Below are 17,767 nucleotides of genomic sequence, written 5' to 3' on the forward strand. Positions count from 1 at the left end.
TCCTGCCTTCCTGCAAATCAGGGGATCAAGCCAGTACCGGGCCGATCCCATCTTCGTTCCGTGCGGCGGTACCATATTCCTGATCCACTCACTACATTGCAATGAACAGAGGTACCAAGGAAGACCAGTCATAGATCTTTGACATAATTCCATGCATTACAGAATCACAGAATCAATTAGGTTGGAAAACACCTCTGAGATCATCAAGTGCCATGTCCAATCTTTCCTTAAACACTTTCACAGGACAGTGACTCTTCCATCTCCCTGAGCAGTTCATTCCGTAGTCAAAGCACCCTTACTGTGAAGAAATTCCTCCCAATATCCAACCTCACCCTCCCCTGGCACAGTTTAAGGCTGTGTCTTCTTGTCCTGTTACTGCCTGGGAGAAGAAGAGACCCCACAGGCTACAACCTCCTTTCAGGTAGCTGTAGAGGGTGATAAGGTCACCTCTAGAGCCCCCTCCAGGCTAAACACCAGCTCCCACAGCTACTCTTTAATTACTCTTTAATTAAGGAAGACAAGCTGGAAGAATATACTATCATAAAATTTTCAATTGCTGAAAATGCAAAGGAAGTCATACGTGGCAATAAATATTTCAACTTTTTCAACTGGAGTTAACTCTGACATTAAATTTTTTGATGAAAACACTTTTCTTTAAAATAAAATAAATCACATTTCTGATAAATAACAAATGCAAGGTGGTCTAATATATCAGCAAATTATATCAATTTCCTCCCCTTTTCCTCAAAGTTATGTAAGAGACAGAGCAGCCCAAGAAGGCTCCTCCAAGACACAGGATGATTCAGCTTGGAAAAGACCTCACGGGTCACTAGGCCTAACCCTCTGCTCAAGGTAGCCCTAACTTCAGTTTCAGAGACAGCCCAGGGCCCTGTCATGCACCACTTTCACATATCACTTAACTCCAGTTATTTTGAAAACCTTGATTTTAGTACATTCTGTTTGCTATGATTGATCTTGGACAAAAATGTCATCCTAATGGAACAGACAAACCCATCAGTATTTTATAAAAGACATTAATTATAGTTTGGATTAAAATAGTATGTAAAACCACCACTAAGGCAATCAGTTGAAAGGAAACATGACCAGCTGGTAATTTTTAACTACTATTGGTTTTGCACCTATCATAGGTTTTCCATCCTTTGTGACTAGTGGTGAAAATAATATGATAAAGCTTTCTTAAACTGTTTGTTTAAGTTGATGGATCACAGCCCTAGCACTCAGAGTTACCTTTGAAAACAGGTTTGTGACTTTAGGATGGCTATTGCCGTCCATTGTGACATGAACAGAAATTACTTTTTTTACATTAAACATTTTTTTGAGAAAAAATTAGAGATTAGGCCATTGTTCTTTGCTGCTCTGGGATAAAAAAGGTTCTTTTTGATCTCCATTTCCCCTGCAGGCTGGAATTCTGAAAAAGGCAATATTAAGTCTCTAGGTGGAATTCCACTGACTTTATAATAAGATGTTTTTGGTGGTCAAGTACATCCAGGCCGGAATGGAAGTTTAGCACATTTTCTCACTGTACACCACAAACTTCTGTCTGGGTATTCCTGCTTTACCTTTTCCTTGCATTACTCAGAAGTCATCTAACAGGCTTTAAAACTATATGAGCATATGAGCATTTTTATTTTTAATCAAGTCAGGCTGCGTAAAAACTGTAAATAACTAGTCCTTTTATGTTTGAATGAATTACAAACACATAAAATACCACAGCATCATGGCTAAAGAAAGGAAGACATATGTACAGTTCATTTACAGGTCAGTAAATACCTCTGTTTTCCATAGCCACCTATGACAAGCAAGAATTCCCTGTTAACCATAATGCCATTGATCTGCAACTAAATCTTCTAAACCATGGGGGAAACTGTTTAGCTTTTTCTGTTAACTGAGATCTAGACTGCTGGAGAAGCTGTAATTTTTAAGTGAAGACAAAATTAGCATTATCTGAGCTATTGATGCATTAGCCTATGATGTTTTTAACAAAAACAGACACACAACAAATAGTGCCAATGCCTTGCAAGCAGAACAACTGAAGAACTCACAGGTGCCACTGGTTACACTGGCAGTATCCAGAAAGCAGCAAAATGGTTGGTCATATTTACTGAGAGCTCAAATCTAGCAGCACAAAGCAAAGATGCCGTCTGACAAACCAGCACTGATACTTCCTTCCCAACAGTTCAGCCTAAGCTAATAAAAAATGACACATCTGAAAAACAATTCCTCCATGCTGCCACCATGTCCAACTTATCCTGTGAGTGCACTGGCTGAACACAGAAGTATTGCATTGCTTCAGATCCATTTAAAATAATTTCCACTGAATTCTTTGGTGAAAAACAGTAGTGGAGAGGCAGGAATCAAATGACTGCAGTTAATGTTTCTAACTGGAGTCTCCAAACTGCTGTGAGCTCATGGAAGGGCAAAAGTGGCTGTGGGGACTCTGCTTGTCTGTAGGTTCCTTTGTCCTTTTTACAACAGTCTCTTGTTTCTGAGTAGTATAGAATGCATAATACCCAAAAGTCATGGGTATCAATATCCTGCATTCTACAGCTGGTTTTGGTTGCCAGTCTCCCATCTTGCTTAAAGCTAAAAATCTGGTTTTTTTTTTCCTTCTCCTTTCTGAGCAGCTGTTCCCAGATGGAGGAGACAGTGAGAACTCAGCAATTCCTATAGAAACATGAAAACTCATGGACCAAAAATTTTCAGTAATATGGTTAAAAACTCCCTACAAAATCTTTCTATTGCTCAGAGAAAATTCATTCTTGGACTTATGCTCCATCCACAGTTCAGATTTCTATCACTGAATTCTCTCCCAAGAGAGATTGACCTTAACTGCAAAAGAAACCATTCAAACAGCTCCCTTTGGGGCAGAAAGGATGCATCAGGCTTGCAGAGTATTCAGCTAAGTTAGACAATCATGGCTATTGCAATATCACAATATGGCAGTAAGTCAATAACTCCTGTTACAGACACACTGCCCACTGTTAGGAAAGAAACATCAGATGCAGTGAACCAAGCAGACAGTGTGCTAAAAGAGATCCCAAAACAGAAATCCCTCAATGTGAGGGTCTTCTGGAACTTCATCCAGCAGATCTCTGAAGATAGAAAATCAGATCTTTAGAAAGTACCCATTTACATGAAATTGTCCCACTTCCATGGGGATGGTTTATCTATGGGATGAGCACTGAGCATAAAATAGAGGAAGAACCATCCTCCATGATCAAACCTTAGGAACAAAACTAAGAAGTGTGAAATGGATGTGCACACTCCCAGCAAGGGCATGAAAATTTCTACCTGTGTCAGGGGTCACAAAAATTCTGTTTCCATGGAATCTTCTGAATTATAGCATGCCATAGTTTCAAATGATCTGGCCAGGCTCAAGTGAAAGGTTATCAACTGATAAGAAAACAACCACAAACCATAAAATTGAATTGAAATTTGAATCAAATCTATAAATTGTTATGAATACCCATCTTGTTCAAGGCAACTGTTAAATCATTATGCTTTGAGAAATGTGACAAAAATTCATGAAACACAGAGTTCTCAAAGAAAAATCTGTATTACCAGTGTCACTTTATAGATGGGGAATCTAAAGCACCAAGTCATAAAGATGCTTGCTTTTATGTCTTGCACACATACTCAGGGCTAAACCAATAATTAGATTTGGAGTTAGGAAAGACTCTGTACCTCAGTAAGACAGGAAAAGACCCGTGTGTAGCTTTCTTTGGTTTTAATTTGCTGCTTTCTGTAGAGACATACTCCACTTGCTAAGGTCATCCAGGCAGTACCAGTGGGTGAGAGCCTCCAGAACAATTCCACTCCAGTGGTGCTGCTCTCTCAGGAGTGGCAAAGAGCACCCAGCAGGCTGTCCTGGCAGCCAGCTGCCTCCTGCTGGAGCCATGTCTTTATTGGCACTTCTGGAAGAGCTGATGCTGTGTCCAGATGGGAAAGTGGAATTGGATGCATGAATTCTACTTTGACACTGCCAGCCATTTCTATATCCAGATGCTTTGCAACAGGTCCTGAAATGGAGCATCCAGTCCTCCCTGCTGCCCAAGCCACATCTCCAGAATCCCACAGAGTTTCTCTCCTGCTCACTTTTTTTTGGTCACAGTGTCATGTTTGAGATTTTACTCAAAATCTCAAGTCCATCTCCAGATATTTGGGGATGTTTTGAGGCTTGTAGAGTTCTGAGAGAAGGGAGGGAATGGTCTTGTGACCTTTCTGGATGACTTAATCCCTTCTACAGGAAATTGCACTTAATGACCGGAGAAGTTTAAGTCCTATATTCCTAGAGGCTCAAGTCAGCATCAGATGTAGGAGTATGTTATGGTGAAAAGGAAATGACTGAACTAAACCAAACAGCTATTATATGAAAATTACTTCTGATCACCATCAAATTAACAATTTGTCAGTGATCCATGGATGCAAATCTTCATATAATGTTACCCCTCCCCAGACCTCACAGTTCCCTGTATCATATAGACCCCTCCTTCTTCTACTGTCAGAAAATGTTTGCAGTCAAATGTCTATTTTCTGTATTTCTGTTTAGTTTTGTATCTGTTTATTCACATGAACATAACAAAGGAAGTTCTCTAAGATTATTCAACTTAGTGATGTGCCACCAAGCACACTTCCCCCCTGCTCCAAAAGCACACCAAAGTGACTCACCCTGTGGCCACATGTTGTTTCTGAGGGAGCAGGGCAGGACTGCATCTTTCAGCAGCAGTCTTCTGTTACACTGGATTAGGGGTAATATGAAACTGCACTTTTAAAGAAGAGTAGATTTATGATGCAAAGAAAATTAAAAATTGTATGGATGAGTCATTTTTCAATAAAAATTCCGTTGAACTGAAATTATTCTGAACCAACACTGTATCCCCAAAGTTATCTATGTTTTATTATTTAACAAGTGAATAATTTGTAATGTTCAATTTTAAAATAATATATTTCTGCAATTTAGAAATTTTATCTCAAACAGCTATTAAAAATGCAAACCAAGATCCTCATAATGCAGTTTGAATAAATGCCAGAAATTATAATGAAGTAACACCTTTACAAAAGTTTCCAGTTTTAATTCTACCCTCAACCTTTTCTTACTGCAGCACAATGCTTCCCATGCAGACAGCCTGTCATTTTCCTTCTGCAGGGAAATACGGGGGAGGGAGGTGGGGTGGGAGAACAACCCTAACCTGATTTAATAGTCCATTGTGCAATTCAACAGCATCCTGTGGCAATGTCTGCAAAATTAATCCTAGCACACTAAGGGACCCCTCACTGAGCATAACCTGCCTTAAACCCTTTCCCATTTAACTGAGAGAGAGCTATTTGCTCAAGCACTTTGGGATGACATCATTTGCTATTTGAGGCCAAAAGCTAAGGGTAATTAAGGCTAAAGAAAATGTTCTGAAATTTTTGCAATTAAAATGCATAGAGACACTTGTAACAGATACCACTGCAGAACAATAGAAACATGACTGGAAGAATTAAGAAAAGTTTGACTATTGTGCAACCAGTGTGGAAGAAGACTGGAAAGCCCTTTGTCAATAGCACATCATTCTATTCCCACAAGGGGAAATACACAAACAAAAGAAAATACCAAGGCTGGAGGCATATGGAAATTTCCTTTTTTTTTTTTTTTTGTTTATATGATAAATATTCCCCAAAATATTCCAGTGTAATTTTAGAACACTTTATAACAGATTTACGAAAGAATGCACAGCAGTTCTACATGACTGGGCTGAAGAAAACAGAGGAAGGGCCCTATTAGGAATGACAATTGTTGCTGGCAGCTCTACCTCTCCAACAAACAAACTCATGGTTCTTTCTCTCTACAGTCTGGCATATTATTTTAAAACACAAATCTGAAGCAGTTGGATATCAGGATTGAGTTAGCTGCTTATTTTTGGAAAGAGTAAGATAAATATGCAGATAATAACAGACTGAAATGCAGTGAACAAGATTTGTTAAGACTCCATGGAAAGTTAAATCCTGTTAACATGGTAAACTACAATAGATTAATATTATTTCTTTCTAATTAGATTACAACAGTAGCAACCACTTAAAACACCAGTCCTCCTAAACCATAAATTGTGATAAAACTAACTGCCCAGGATTGTATGTTTACAGAGGAAAGAAGGAAAAAACTGGATCAGGTTTTTTTATTTAAACAAAAACACCCCCAAGAAAAGATTTTCCATGTAACCAACTTAAATTTTACAGAAGTCTCAGCATTCTAAGGGCAGTGCTGATGCCTCCTGAGAATGCTTCCCTCTGACTTCCTTTCTCTGCCAAAATGAATTAGAGCAAACTACAGGAATATTGTCAGATAGACACATCCCATAGCACACAATGGAATGCTACTCTGAAGTTAGAGAATCCTACAAATATTTGAATCATGACAGATGGGTAATATCATATTTTCTAATATTTTGCTCTGACTGAATTCTTTGAAAAGCAATTAGAATGGTTAAAAAGTTCACAGTATTTAAACAGCACACAGTAATTTCTTATCCTTCCAATGTGATGAAACAATGAAAACTGAAAATCTGGTGGCAATAAGTTTTTTGCCTGGCAAATATTTGCATTGACAACACTGTATTTATTATCACAGAAGAATTATATTAGTAGATATTGTAGCAGAAGTCATTCTAAGTTTTACACAATAATGAGTGGAGTTATTCTAGAACTGCAGGATACTTTGTCAAAAGCTTTCACAGAATCATTTAGCTTAGAAAAGACCTCTAAGACCGAGTCCAACCTCTGACCAACCATCACACTCTGAAGCAGACCACTGCACTCAATGCCACATCCAATGGTCTCTTGAGCATGTCCAGGGACGGCAAATCCAGCATCTCCCTAGGCAGCCTGTCCCAGTGTTTAACAACCCTTTCTGTGAAGAAACCCTTCCTGACAATTCCCTTTTGGAATGTGAAAATATTCTCCTAAATAAACTGACAAAGCCGGGCAGTCTTACAGACACAGAGTCCCAACAGCAGCCTAAATTCATTTAGAGGTAAAAGGCTGGGTGTTCAGAGTATCAAAAACATTAAGCATCCACTCATCACTAAGTTCTGTTCAATACTGTGCACAATATTGTGCACAATACTGTGCACAATACTGTGAGCTTTAAAAAATCAGGCCTTGTACGTGTGCAGAACATCAATTCGGTCACAAATGTTGTGTAATTGGAAGGATCAGTCAATCCCCTGCGGGCATCCCGCGCCCCGGCCCCGCTGCAGAGTGCGGATTAAATCCCACAGCAGTGGGGCTGTCATTGCTAAATCCGGCCTCTAGAGGACAGAAGCAGCCCAGCACTTCTCTAGGCAGTTCAAACACAGACCAAAACCGTTTCAAAATGTATGACTTTAAAGCCTGAATTTATATGGAAAAGCCAAAGAAACAGCCAGCGATTTTTAGTGCAGAATACTTTATCTGCTATCTTCTTAATTTCCTTAATATGGCATCATTCATAGAAACTGAATCCCAAGATATTTTGGAGTATTACTATGATCCATACAAAACTCTAATCATTAAAAGTAGGAAATTTATCAATAAAAGATTTTTTTTTCATTTTCATTTTATAAAACATAATTCAGTTATATAGACAAGAGAATGCCCCAGCATCTAGAAATTGTGGTCAGGCACTTAAAACCTTAGAAGTAGTAAAATGTCATGGACTGGTAAAATAAAAATTCAGTTCTAAGAGAGCAAGAAAGGATCAGAGAAAAAGAAGGTGCAATAATTGAGTTGATGCAAGGTTATGGATTTTTTTTAAAGGTCACAATGAGATAATGAGTTTGAAACATACGCAATTTAAATATTGCAAAGTCTCAAAATTTCATAGTGATTAATAACAAGACTAATGACATAGATAATTTTTAATGAAGAGGACTATCTTATAACACCTGCCTACTTCTGTCCTTCAAGCCATCCTAGTGGCAGAGGAAAACCTGCTTTAGGAGCTAGGAGAAAAAAATCTTGGAACATAAATGCGGAAAGAAGGAATATTTACCTCTCTTTCAGTCTAGGTGTTGTATCAATTTTACTGGTCACACATATACATCCTTACAACATCCCAAGCCTGCTTGAAATTTAATATCAAAAGCACAACCTGCACCTGTGTGATTCCACAACATACTCTGTTTGCTCAAGATGCTGAACTTCACAGCCACTGATTCACAACATGGATCAAAACACACTTGCAAAACCTATCACTTTACTGCATTTTTTTTCTCTTTTTCCTTTTAGATTTTAAGGCACGAGCAATGCAGTGCTTATTCTGTCACTCTAATACCAGCCCCATAGCACATCCCTGTGATCAAATATAAAACTTACCCAGGGGAATGAAAGTCACTGGCAATCACACCCAGCTACACCAAAGCCCATATCCCCAAGCATTTTTGATCATGTTCTTACCTCCTTGCTTAATAAACAGTGTCCTGCAAAAAAACAGGTATTAAAAGAAATCCAATTTATTGCTGTTTCTAAATTCAACAAGTATATGATTAATTTTTCATTTTCTAATTAATCTAAGAAAGCAAAACTTCAGTGGTAACACTGGGCCACGCAAGGCAACACTTCACTCTTCCTGGGATTCTCCTGAAAATGCTGCTGGCCACCAGTATCAACTTTGGGTGCCCAAAATAGACAGACTGGTTTCCATATTTTCTGTAGCCCTTTCCCCTCATGTCACACAAATCCAGGCACTATTCCCCCACAAAGGAATCTAGAACTCCCTCACCAACAGCCTTGTTTGCCCACTGTGACCACAAGAGCTCCCTTTTTGAAGCAATCAGGTGGGATTCTTATGCCCCCCAAGAGGTTGGACAGCCCCAGCTCCCCCTCATATAATGATTATTATACTTTGTCTTTTTATTCTTTCATTATCAAATACATACATAAGATATTATAAATTGCTCATATAAAATAACAGAATGTGATTTTGATTCAAGATGAATGCATTAACCAAATAACAGGACATGAAATAATAATTCAGGTCAATCACTATAGCGCCAAAATATTTTTAAAAATAAAATACCTTATATTTCCCATCCAATAATGTAAGTCCTTTAAAATAAAGGGACAAAGATCATATGGAAACTAAATCAATCTAAGGAATGAAAGAGCAGGGCTGGATTCCAGCATGCAGGGTGGCCTCCCCCACTGCTGTTCCTGCACAGCAAACACAACTGTCACATACATTGCCAAGGGAGCCCTGCATATTGCCAGGACAAGACAAACACCCTGTGAAGTCCAGACTAACACTTTTCAAGGTGGAAAAAAATCCAGCTGTATTTGAGAAAGTGGTGGGCACAGTTTAAACCCACGCTGGCCAAAACAGGTATAAATGTAAAGTGAGAGGCTCTTTTTTGACTTGCTGACTCCTTTACTCTGGGAAGAACACGCTAAGCCAAATGAAGCAAATAATTCAACTCTGCTTTTAAATTCTTTTCCCCCCAGCACTGTGTGGGACACTCCTAGCACCTCACACTAAAGATCCTGCTGGTAGCATTTGCTAATGGAGAGCAGGATACCAGGGCCGGTGCTATTATTATTCTGCTACTACTCTACAGCTTCTCTTAAATTGCTTTGTCAGACTTCCGTCACTTGAGACAAGTTCCATTATAGCAGACTTTAGGTGTATTTAGGTATTTGCCAGATAATAGAGTAAGGTTCTTAAGCAATCAGTCTGTACAGATTAGTCTAATCTGTTGCTGCTGGAAACTTTGTTTCCAGAAGCAAAGTAGACAATAGTTTCAGATTACCTGCAATAAGGTTAAGCTATGGGCAATATACGTTTTGAGGTGTGAAAGGTGTGAAGAAAAACAAAATAAAAGAACGCATTCCCAATATTGTCTTTGCCTTTACCAGATCAGGCAGGTATCTGAACTGAGATTTCAATTTCTCTAAAAACTATTCCTAATGGATCTAGCTCAATTTAAATTGCTTTACTTGTGTTTCTCTTAAGTATTTTGGAATGCAGGATACAACAGAATTCAGTTAGGAATGTTATTTCCCAAATCCAATAAAGCACAAAAAATAATGCTTCAATATCAGATAAAAGTTTGTTATTTCCATATTAAAATAAGATTTCCAGAAGCAAGCCAAACAATTCAAGATTTTTAGGATTCTGCATAAAAGGCAATGAGCCAATGAACACAAAAACATGGAAGGGCCAATAGCTGTCACCCAGTTCTAAAGTAATGCAGTTTTCCAGTGATATGTTTCAGAAAATATAGAAATGTTTTTATTTAATCTCTTGTAGCTCAAACTATAATTCAAAATACTAAGTAAGGACTGTCAGATCATCCCTCCCTTTAGCTTTTCCTAGTATGAGACTACATAAAATGATTTTTCTATCATCCTATTTTATCAACTTACCTTTCATCCTATTGGACAACAGCTATGGATACAAGCATGAAGAAAGGAAGAGCAATTCTTTGTTCATGAGATAATGTAGAATTTATGTCGAGCAAGAAACACAGGCTGGAGTCTCACTGAAGGTCACCAGCACATGAGGCAAGTGATTAGAGCTCTGCTGAACAAAGAGCAGCATCAACCTGTACTTACAATGTTTCCTCACATTATGCACATGAAGAAAGAGTTGAGGGGTTTTTTTTTTGGTATATGGCTCTCCTTACTTCAGGTTCAGTATCAAATATAAGGATAATTAACTTTCATGTACTGTTTGATAAAAACGAATTCAACACCCTAAAATTAATGGCAATGATCTGGATATCTGGCCTGGCCCCACTGATCTGGTCCCATGAAATGCTACATTCTGTCATTAAAAGATAATAGGGCAATGTCCATAACTGTAACAGTTATACTGACAAGAGAGGAGAAAACCAAGTTAGAGAATTAAATAGGCAAATAACCTAAATTAATTAAAATTACATTAAAAGATTATAATTGTCAGCTTCTTTTAACTGAGCAATGGTTAAAACTGAAGTCAGTTGAATATTAGTCCTTCCATTGGAGACACCTTTCTCTAAAAATTATCTTATTTATGCAAACTATCATGTTCTTATAGATAAGCTATTTAAACTCCAATGCAACAAACTGTTTCCTGTAGCAAAATCTATTTTGCATACAGTTTATTTCAAACTTGAAACAGACTTCTTCTAGAACCATAAAGCTTATCAAGTTATCTGCAGTAATTCATAATAGGTAAAATTCTCATGCAACCCAGGGTTTGCATTGTTTTAAACTGCAAAAATATCTCAAAATCTCTGAAAATACTTACTCATATATATATAGGAAAAGTTCACTTTTTCCACAAAAAGTAGATTAGAATAATACTTTAAGTATTTACAGTTTATTTGAATGAAAATTATAATAAACTTTCAAATCTGGGCATTAAATCATAATTACTATATCATTACTTAATACAGGTTATGAACAATTTTTCATTTTCTGTAGCAGTACTGTAACAGCAAGCCATCCTTCCTTCTACTCCAGCAGGCTGGAGGTGAAACTATTTTTCACCATTAGAAACTGAGATTCTCTGTGTGATCTTTTCAGCTTTGCACGGCGGTTCTGAAACCAGATCTAAAATGGAAAGAGAAGGGATGCTTTTCAGAAACACAGCAGTGGAAGCAGAATAATATTTGAAACTTAAAAGTATTCACACAGTATGGCAATATTTTGTGTGATGACAGCAGTTTGCAAGTTCAATATAAATTTAAAATCTGCAGATGCCTGTAATTTTAACACCACAGACAAAGAAAATAATATCCCCAGGTTAACTGGAAAATGAGATCAGCTTCACTTAATTAATATAAAAGCTGGTATTAAATTCCATGATAGAATCAGATCTTGGAAGACCCTGAACATCTGGAATTCACACATGTCTTATGGTGCTATTTCTTCAGCTGCTTAACTATTTGCAGCATCAAGTTTCTCATCAAGCCCCATATAATACTTGCAACAAAAGCCTGATAAACAATAAAGCAAAGCCCAAATTCTTATGTTTACAGTATGCTTCTTATCACATTGAATTGCCTGGAAATCAATAATTAACATTCCTGAACAGATTTTGTTTTTGGCCAGAGAAAGACATAGGTTCAAACACTGGTTTAACACATCTGTGCTCTGCTGGCAGTCTCACAAATTATATCCATACCTGTTTCAAATTTATTTTTCAAATATGGTGACAAGTAAAACATAAAAAATTATTAAAGAAATTATCAAGTTCTGCAGATAATAACTAAAGATTAACAGAGCAGATATTGTGGAAATATTACAGTGATTAATTCCTCATCAGTGCTATGGAAGGCTTTAGATTTCAGAAGGAATTCAATGGTTTCCATTTCACAAATCATTGAAGGCATGTTTCTTGTATATACATTGGTTTAAATTGAGAGTATTAAATTCTCATTAATGCTGTCAAACCACTTATGTACATAAGCAGAGAGTACATAGAGCTGGAATTACAGAAAAGTTCAAATAAGTCTTTAATTACCTGGATCCTGTCTTCATCTAAATCTAATTTGTGAGCTAGCTCTTCTCTAATATCAATGCCGGGGTAGGAGTTCATTTTAAAAACATTTTCCAAGACTTCAATCTGAGGAGGTTAAAATACACTTGTTGAATAGGTAACACTATGTTCATAGCAGTAATACATAAAATAAATAAAATAATAAAATAACAGCTTCGTTTGTTCAACAGGAGACTTCTGATCAGTGTTTGCACAATTCAAATTCCATGTATAAACACAGATCTGCTGAAATTAGCAACACTCCTGTTAATTTACACTAGTTCCTGATTACATTTCTCTCTGCAGAGGGACATCACACTGAGCTTATCAGCTGTTAGAGGTTTCTTCCAACATTTTACTAAACTACATTGTTACCCATTTGTTAAATGCTGAGAAAAGCCCTACCTGGTTTCTAGTGAATGCAGTTCTTGGTCTTCTACCCCGGTACCAGCTCAATTCTCGTTTGAAAGACAGCGTTTCAGTGACTGAAAAATATTTTTCACATTTCAAAACGGTTTCCTCTTGCACTGGACCACTTCTAGCATGAAATAATGGATTTTCAGAGCAAACAACAGGGATTTGCAGATGGGGATTACTGTCATCACCTAAAACTAGAAAGAGCAAGAAAAGGAGAGCTTCAGTTTACTGGTTTGTAGTAGAACCAAGACAGTATTTTTAAAGGGTAAAAGCTTAAGAGGTTACAAAACAGACTGTCTTACCCAAGCTGGTGCATGCATCCATCCAGGGTCTGTGAGGTTTCCCAGCTGGAATGCCATCTTTTTTCTGCTCCAGTCCCAATATACTCTCAATTGAGAAGGAGCAGTGTGTGGTTTTGCTGTCTCCAAAGCCGGGCACCTTGTGGCGCTGCGGAGAGGCCGCCGTGGTGGCAGCACAGAGCGAGGGAGCAGCCATGCCTTCGCCCTCAGCCAGCATAGCAGGGGCACTGCGCTTGCATTTCTCCACAAGGCCTACTTATAGCTATGTTGACAAGGGGGTTGGATTTGTAACGTCATTAATTAAAATCTTTTATTAGAAAGTTTTAGCATGTCAATGAAAACTCTCCCACCAAGAGGCACGAGGAGTTAATTGTTTATTTGTTTGCAAGTAATTAGCAACTAATGGTGACACTAGGGGGGCCACCAAGGGGGACAAAAAGTGTTATCTCTCCTAACCAGAGCATCGACTTCACTTTCTCAAAAGAAGCTGTGCACAAATATAGTACTTCTCTTTTATTTGAAATCATTAATGTATAAAATCAGTTTTTTAAAAAACGTTATACTCTAATGGACTCCACTTACCTAAACATAGAAGCATGATAGGAAACCAGTCAAGTAATAAGTAATCTCATTTAAGTGAATTTCCTTCCAAGGAAATTTAAAAAATAATCTCTTAATGCTATTAGGGTAATCCCGATGAAAATGCCTCTGTTTTTTCATATGCATATGTAATGGTGAACGTGGTCAATAAAACAACAATAGCTTTTGGCATAAGGCACTGTGCAGTGGGTTGGCAGTGTTGTCAAAGCTCAGTGTAATTGCCTTCCAAGTGCCTGGATTAGTTAATAGGAACAGTTGCACCAACTATTTTAAATAATTCATGCATTCATTTTTCTTATTAAAATAACTTTGTTGCAGCCTTTTTGAAACATACCAGATGTGAAATTTCCTGATAATTCTTCGCTACATAAAAGCAAAATTTCAAATAATAGAAGCAGTACACTCAAATTTACAGGTTTAAAAGATGCAGAGGTATTCTTCAAGTCATTACAATTACATTTGTTGCAGTCAAATTTGTAGCTCTAGTAAAATTTTTTCTCATAGATGTCTCTCCCTCCTTGTGGGTTTATAGCAAACAGAAGTATATTTAAATCCTACAGAGCTAACACTCAAAATCACACAAAAAAGTTATGAGTAATGGGAAGAAAGGAGATAAAGGCTTTGTAATAAAGACTGACAGAATTCTGATTTCATCCATTATAATAAAATACACACTATAACATTTTTATATTCAAGCTCATCTGTCAGTCACACTGCAGTTTACATCACGCGCTCAAAACCAGCTTTTGGTTCGGACAAAGAAAAGGAGGAATTTCTGTAGAGACACTACAAAATCAAGATTTGTCCAAAAAAAAAAGGCAAACACGAACACAATATTTTTATTTCAGGAGGAAAAATCACCCCTCCGTCTGGCCTTTGTTTTGTGCAGTAAGATTGTTGTCAAACCAAACTATTAAAAGAGTGACAATTCTAGAATTCATCTTACCAAGGACACTTCTCACACATATCAATGGGTCTTGAAGCAGCATGCATCCACCTGCAATGTTCACTTGCAAGATGAGCTCCAGTCACCGTTTATGGACCTTAAGCCTTCTCTTGAAAGCTGTATTTCATTGTTTTGGCCCATCAGTATTGAGCACTGCTACCTTGCAACCCATTTGAAATTACCTATGGACTTCTAACTAAATGCCTTGGTAGGGGTAATTAGAGCAACACAGCAAACATTAAGTTGGGACTCCTAAGTAACCAATAATAGGAAAAGTCACTGCTCCTTGGATATGCAAATCCAATCCTCTTACAGCATCATATACTTGATGAGGCAGGAAACTAATCACCCTTTCAGATTTTGCACCACTGTTTTTTGCCCAGGGACAGTGGAGTTCATCTCTTTAGGAGATGGGAAGCCTCCACTGGCTGTTTGCACCAGCTGAGGAGACCACACCGAGAGCTCTTGGGGGCTTTGGTCTGAAGGCTCAGTTCTTACTCTTGCTGCCTTTTGCCCTTCTCATCCACTGCTGGGTCACCTTTCACTAGAGCTTGGGCACCATTTCCAGCTTTTAAAAGGGTCTAAATGGTAAATATTATCTTTCTTCATTACTTACCATGCTCCAAAAATTCACCTTTCCCACAACCTCTTTACCCAGTATCTCACCACCTCAGAAGTCATGCTGCATAAAGTTCTCTTTCAAATATGTTTTTAACATGAATAACAAGTATTATATTCAAAGCCAACTTCAGAATTCCCAAGTTTTTTTAAAGCAAGAATACCTCAAAATGGTAACAGCAATTTTCACAAAACAAAAGCAGTTAGCTATTTCTTGGTTGAAGTAAAAGCTATTTTGACACAAGGAGATTAAGTGAATGCAGGTAAATTCAAGGTTAATCCAAGGTTGCCACCAGCAAAAGTATGAGGAGCAGTGTATTAAAAAGTGGGAAACACTGCAAATAAAGCCTACCTTACCCACACAGCTACCTTCACCCTCCAGCAGAGGCAAAATGTTCTCTCCACAAGGGCACACATCTGGAATCCTCTGAAGATGTGTTCACTGCTCTTCTCTCTGTTGACAAAGTGCCAAGCGTTAGTTCCCCACATTTTTAAGGCTTATTAGCAGATATTTTGCAGAAAAAACAACAACAAAACATAACAAACAGAAACCAACAACCACCCCCAAAAAACCCCAAACCAAACAAAAACCCAACCCCACAAATCAAAAAGCCCAAACAACAACAAAAAAACCCCTCACACACTAACAAAAAAGGTCTACAGTGCTGAAAAGAGTGTCAACACTACAACCACAATTAGAGGGTGCAGAGGGGTTCTTCAATTCATTACTATTACATTTGTTGCAGTCAAATTTGTAGCTCAAGTAAAACTTTTGGATGCCACTTAGAGCTGTAAACAAACAAAGACAACTAAACCAAATCCATTTAAAATGACCACCTTCCTGAATTCCACTGGGAAAACGATCTTCCAGTACAAAACAAAGTAATTTCTTATTGCTGTAAAAACTGCTGTAAAGCTTGGTCACAAGTTAACTGTCTCAAAACCAGAAATCACATATATTTATTGGCCATGAACCAATGTTAATGTCCTGTCACATGGCTGAGATACAAGACTTAGTCTTTACAACACCTTGTAAGATAACCCTGAATTATTACCCCTATTGACAGGAAAAGGGAGAGGTGCTGTGACTTGCTTCAGTCAAGTGAGTCACCAGCTGAGCTGGCAAATTAATTGACTGAACAGTATTAACTTGGAAATTTCTTCACCACTCCCTACAGGGAAAAACAAACCAACACAACAGCAAAAGAACAAAAACAAAAAAAAACACCTACCACCCATCAAAAAACCCAAACCAACAAAACAAAAGCTACCTCAAAAAAATTTAACTGCTTACCATTTAACACACCAGTCCTGTCCTTTATCTGCTTTTAATGGTAAATCATAACCTGATACAACATAAAGAATGGTCTCATAGCAAGACTGCATAATCATTAATCATTTGCTCTGCTGAATGATTCCATACACTTTCTAATCTAGTCTTGGAGTAAGTTCATCTGGTCCCAAAAAGGCAAAACCAACAAGGGAATTGGTTTTTGTTTTTGTTTCTTCCCCAGCTAAAAACTGTCATCAAGTCTACTAAGACTTGCTCTCTCAGACTACCTGAAAGGAGGTTGTAGCCAGGTGGGGGGCCAGTCTCTTCTCCCGAGTAAGGAGTGACAGGACCAGAGGAAAGAGCCTCAAATTGTGCCAGGAGATGTTTAGATTGGATATTGGGAAAAGTTTCTCCATGGGCAGGGTGGCGCTGACAATCACCATCCCTGAAGTGTTCAGATGTGAGGATCTGGCACTTGGGCACACGGTTTAGTGGTGAACATGGGCTCCTGGATTAATGGTTAGAGTCAATGATCTCAGAGGTCTTTTCCAACCTTACGGATTCTACAATTCTAAGTAATTTCAGAGCTAAACCAGTTCACAAGTCCAACCAATGATCTGTTTTGATTTCAGTGAGCCCTCACAGTAGTTTCAAGCATTTAAAATTTGCCACCAACCTATGGCACCACAATTATTCAGTCCAAGAAAGCAGAGATACTAATTTTTAATATCTAATCAGAATCTCTCCTGTCTCAGCTTAAGGCCTCTTGTCGTCTCACTGCAAGCACCATAGAACCGACTGGCCTCCACCTGGGGCCTATCCACATGGCAGGGATAAGAGACTTGGCAAAAGGGATGCTCCAGAAAGAGAGTGCCAAAGATGCTCCAGAAAAGCATGGCAAGAGTGCCAAAGATGCTCCAGAACGGCAGGGAACCGATAGCGCTCCCTTACTGTGGAACGGCCCTCAAGATAATTGTCTGTGAGGAGACGACAGCAACCCGCGGAGCACAGTCAGACAGGGCTGGGAGGACACTTTGCTTCTCAGCCGTGACGGCACTGCCGGGCAGTCATCTCAGCGGGAACGGGGACGGGAACGGGGACACGACCCCGGCTGC

General features: G+C 38.3%; 2 protein-coding genes across 4 annotated transcripts in view; both read right to left on the reverse strand.

Moving 5' to 3' along the window:
• Positions 1–15,834, reverse strand: part of IL17RD (interleukin 17 receptor D) — a 58,799-nt gene extending 42,965 nt beyond the window's left edge. The window contains exon 1 of the mRNA XM_014307639.2: positions 15,732–15,834. The gene's annotated coding sequence lies outside the window, so the exon portion shown is untranslated. The remainder of the gene's footprint in view (positions 1–15,731) is intronic.
• Positions 11,379–17,616, reverse strand: HESX1 (HESX homeobox 1). 3 transcript variants are annotated; one of them, XM_031058169.1, is made up of 6 exons: positions 17,604–17,616; positions 15,732–15,833; positions 13,219–13,477; positions 12,905–13,110; positions 12,485–12,586; positions 11,379–11,571 (listed from the first exon to the last, which is right to left on the reverse strand). In XM_031058169.1, exons 3-6 carry the CDS (start codon positions 13,430–13,432, stop codon positions 11,473–11,475), a joined length of 621 nt encoding a protein of 206 aa, XP_030914029.1. In that variant the 5' UTR covers positions 13,433–13,477; positions 15,732–15,833; positions 17,604–17,616; the 3' UTR covers positions 11,379–11,472. The 3 variants fall into 3 exon arrangements, with proteins under 3 accessions (XP_030914029.1, XP_030914031.1, XP_030914030.1); XM_031058171.1 differs by lacking the exon at positions 17,604–17,616 and adding an exon at positions 16,674–16,805 and having other exon boundaries at positions 15,737–15,833; XM_031058170.1 differs by lacking the exon at positions 17,604–17,616 and adding an exon at positions 16,674–16,805.
• Positions 17,617–17,767: the final 151 nt, after the last annotated feature.

Source organism: Geospiza fortis, unplaced genomic scaffold (genome assembly GCF_000277835.1).
Source record: "Geospiza fortis unplaced genomic scaffold, GeoFor_1.0 scaffold78, whole genome shotgun sequence".
Lineage (NCBI taxonomy): Eukaryota > Metazoa > Chordata > Aves > Passeriformes > Thraupidae > Geospiza > Geospiza fortis.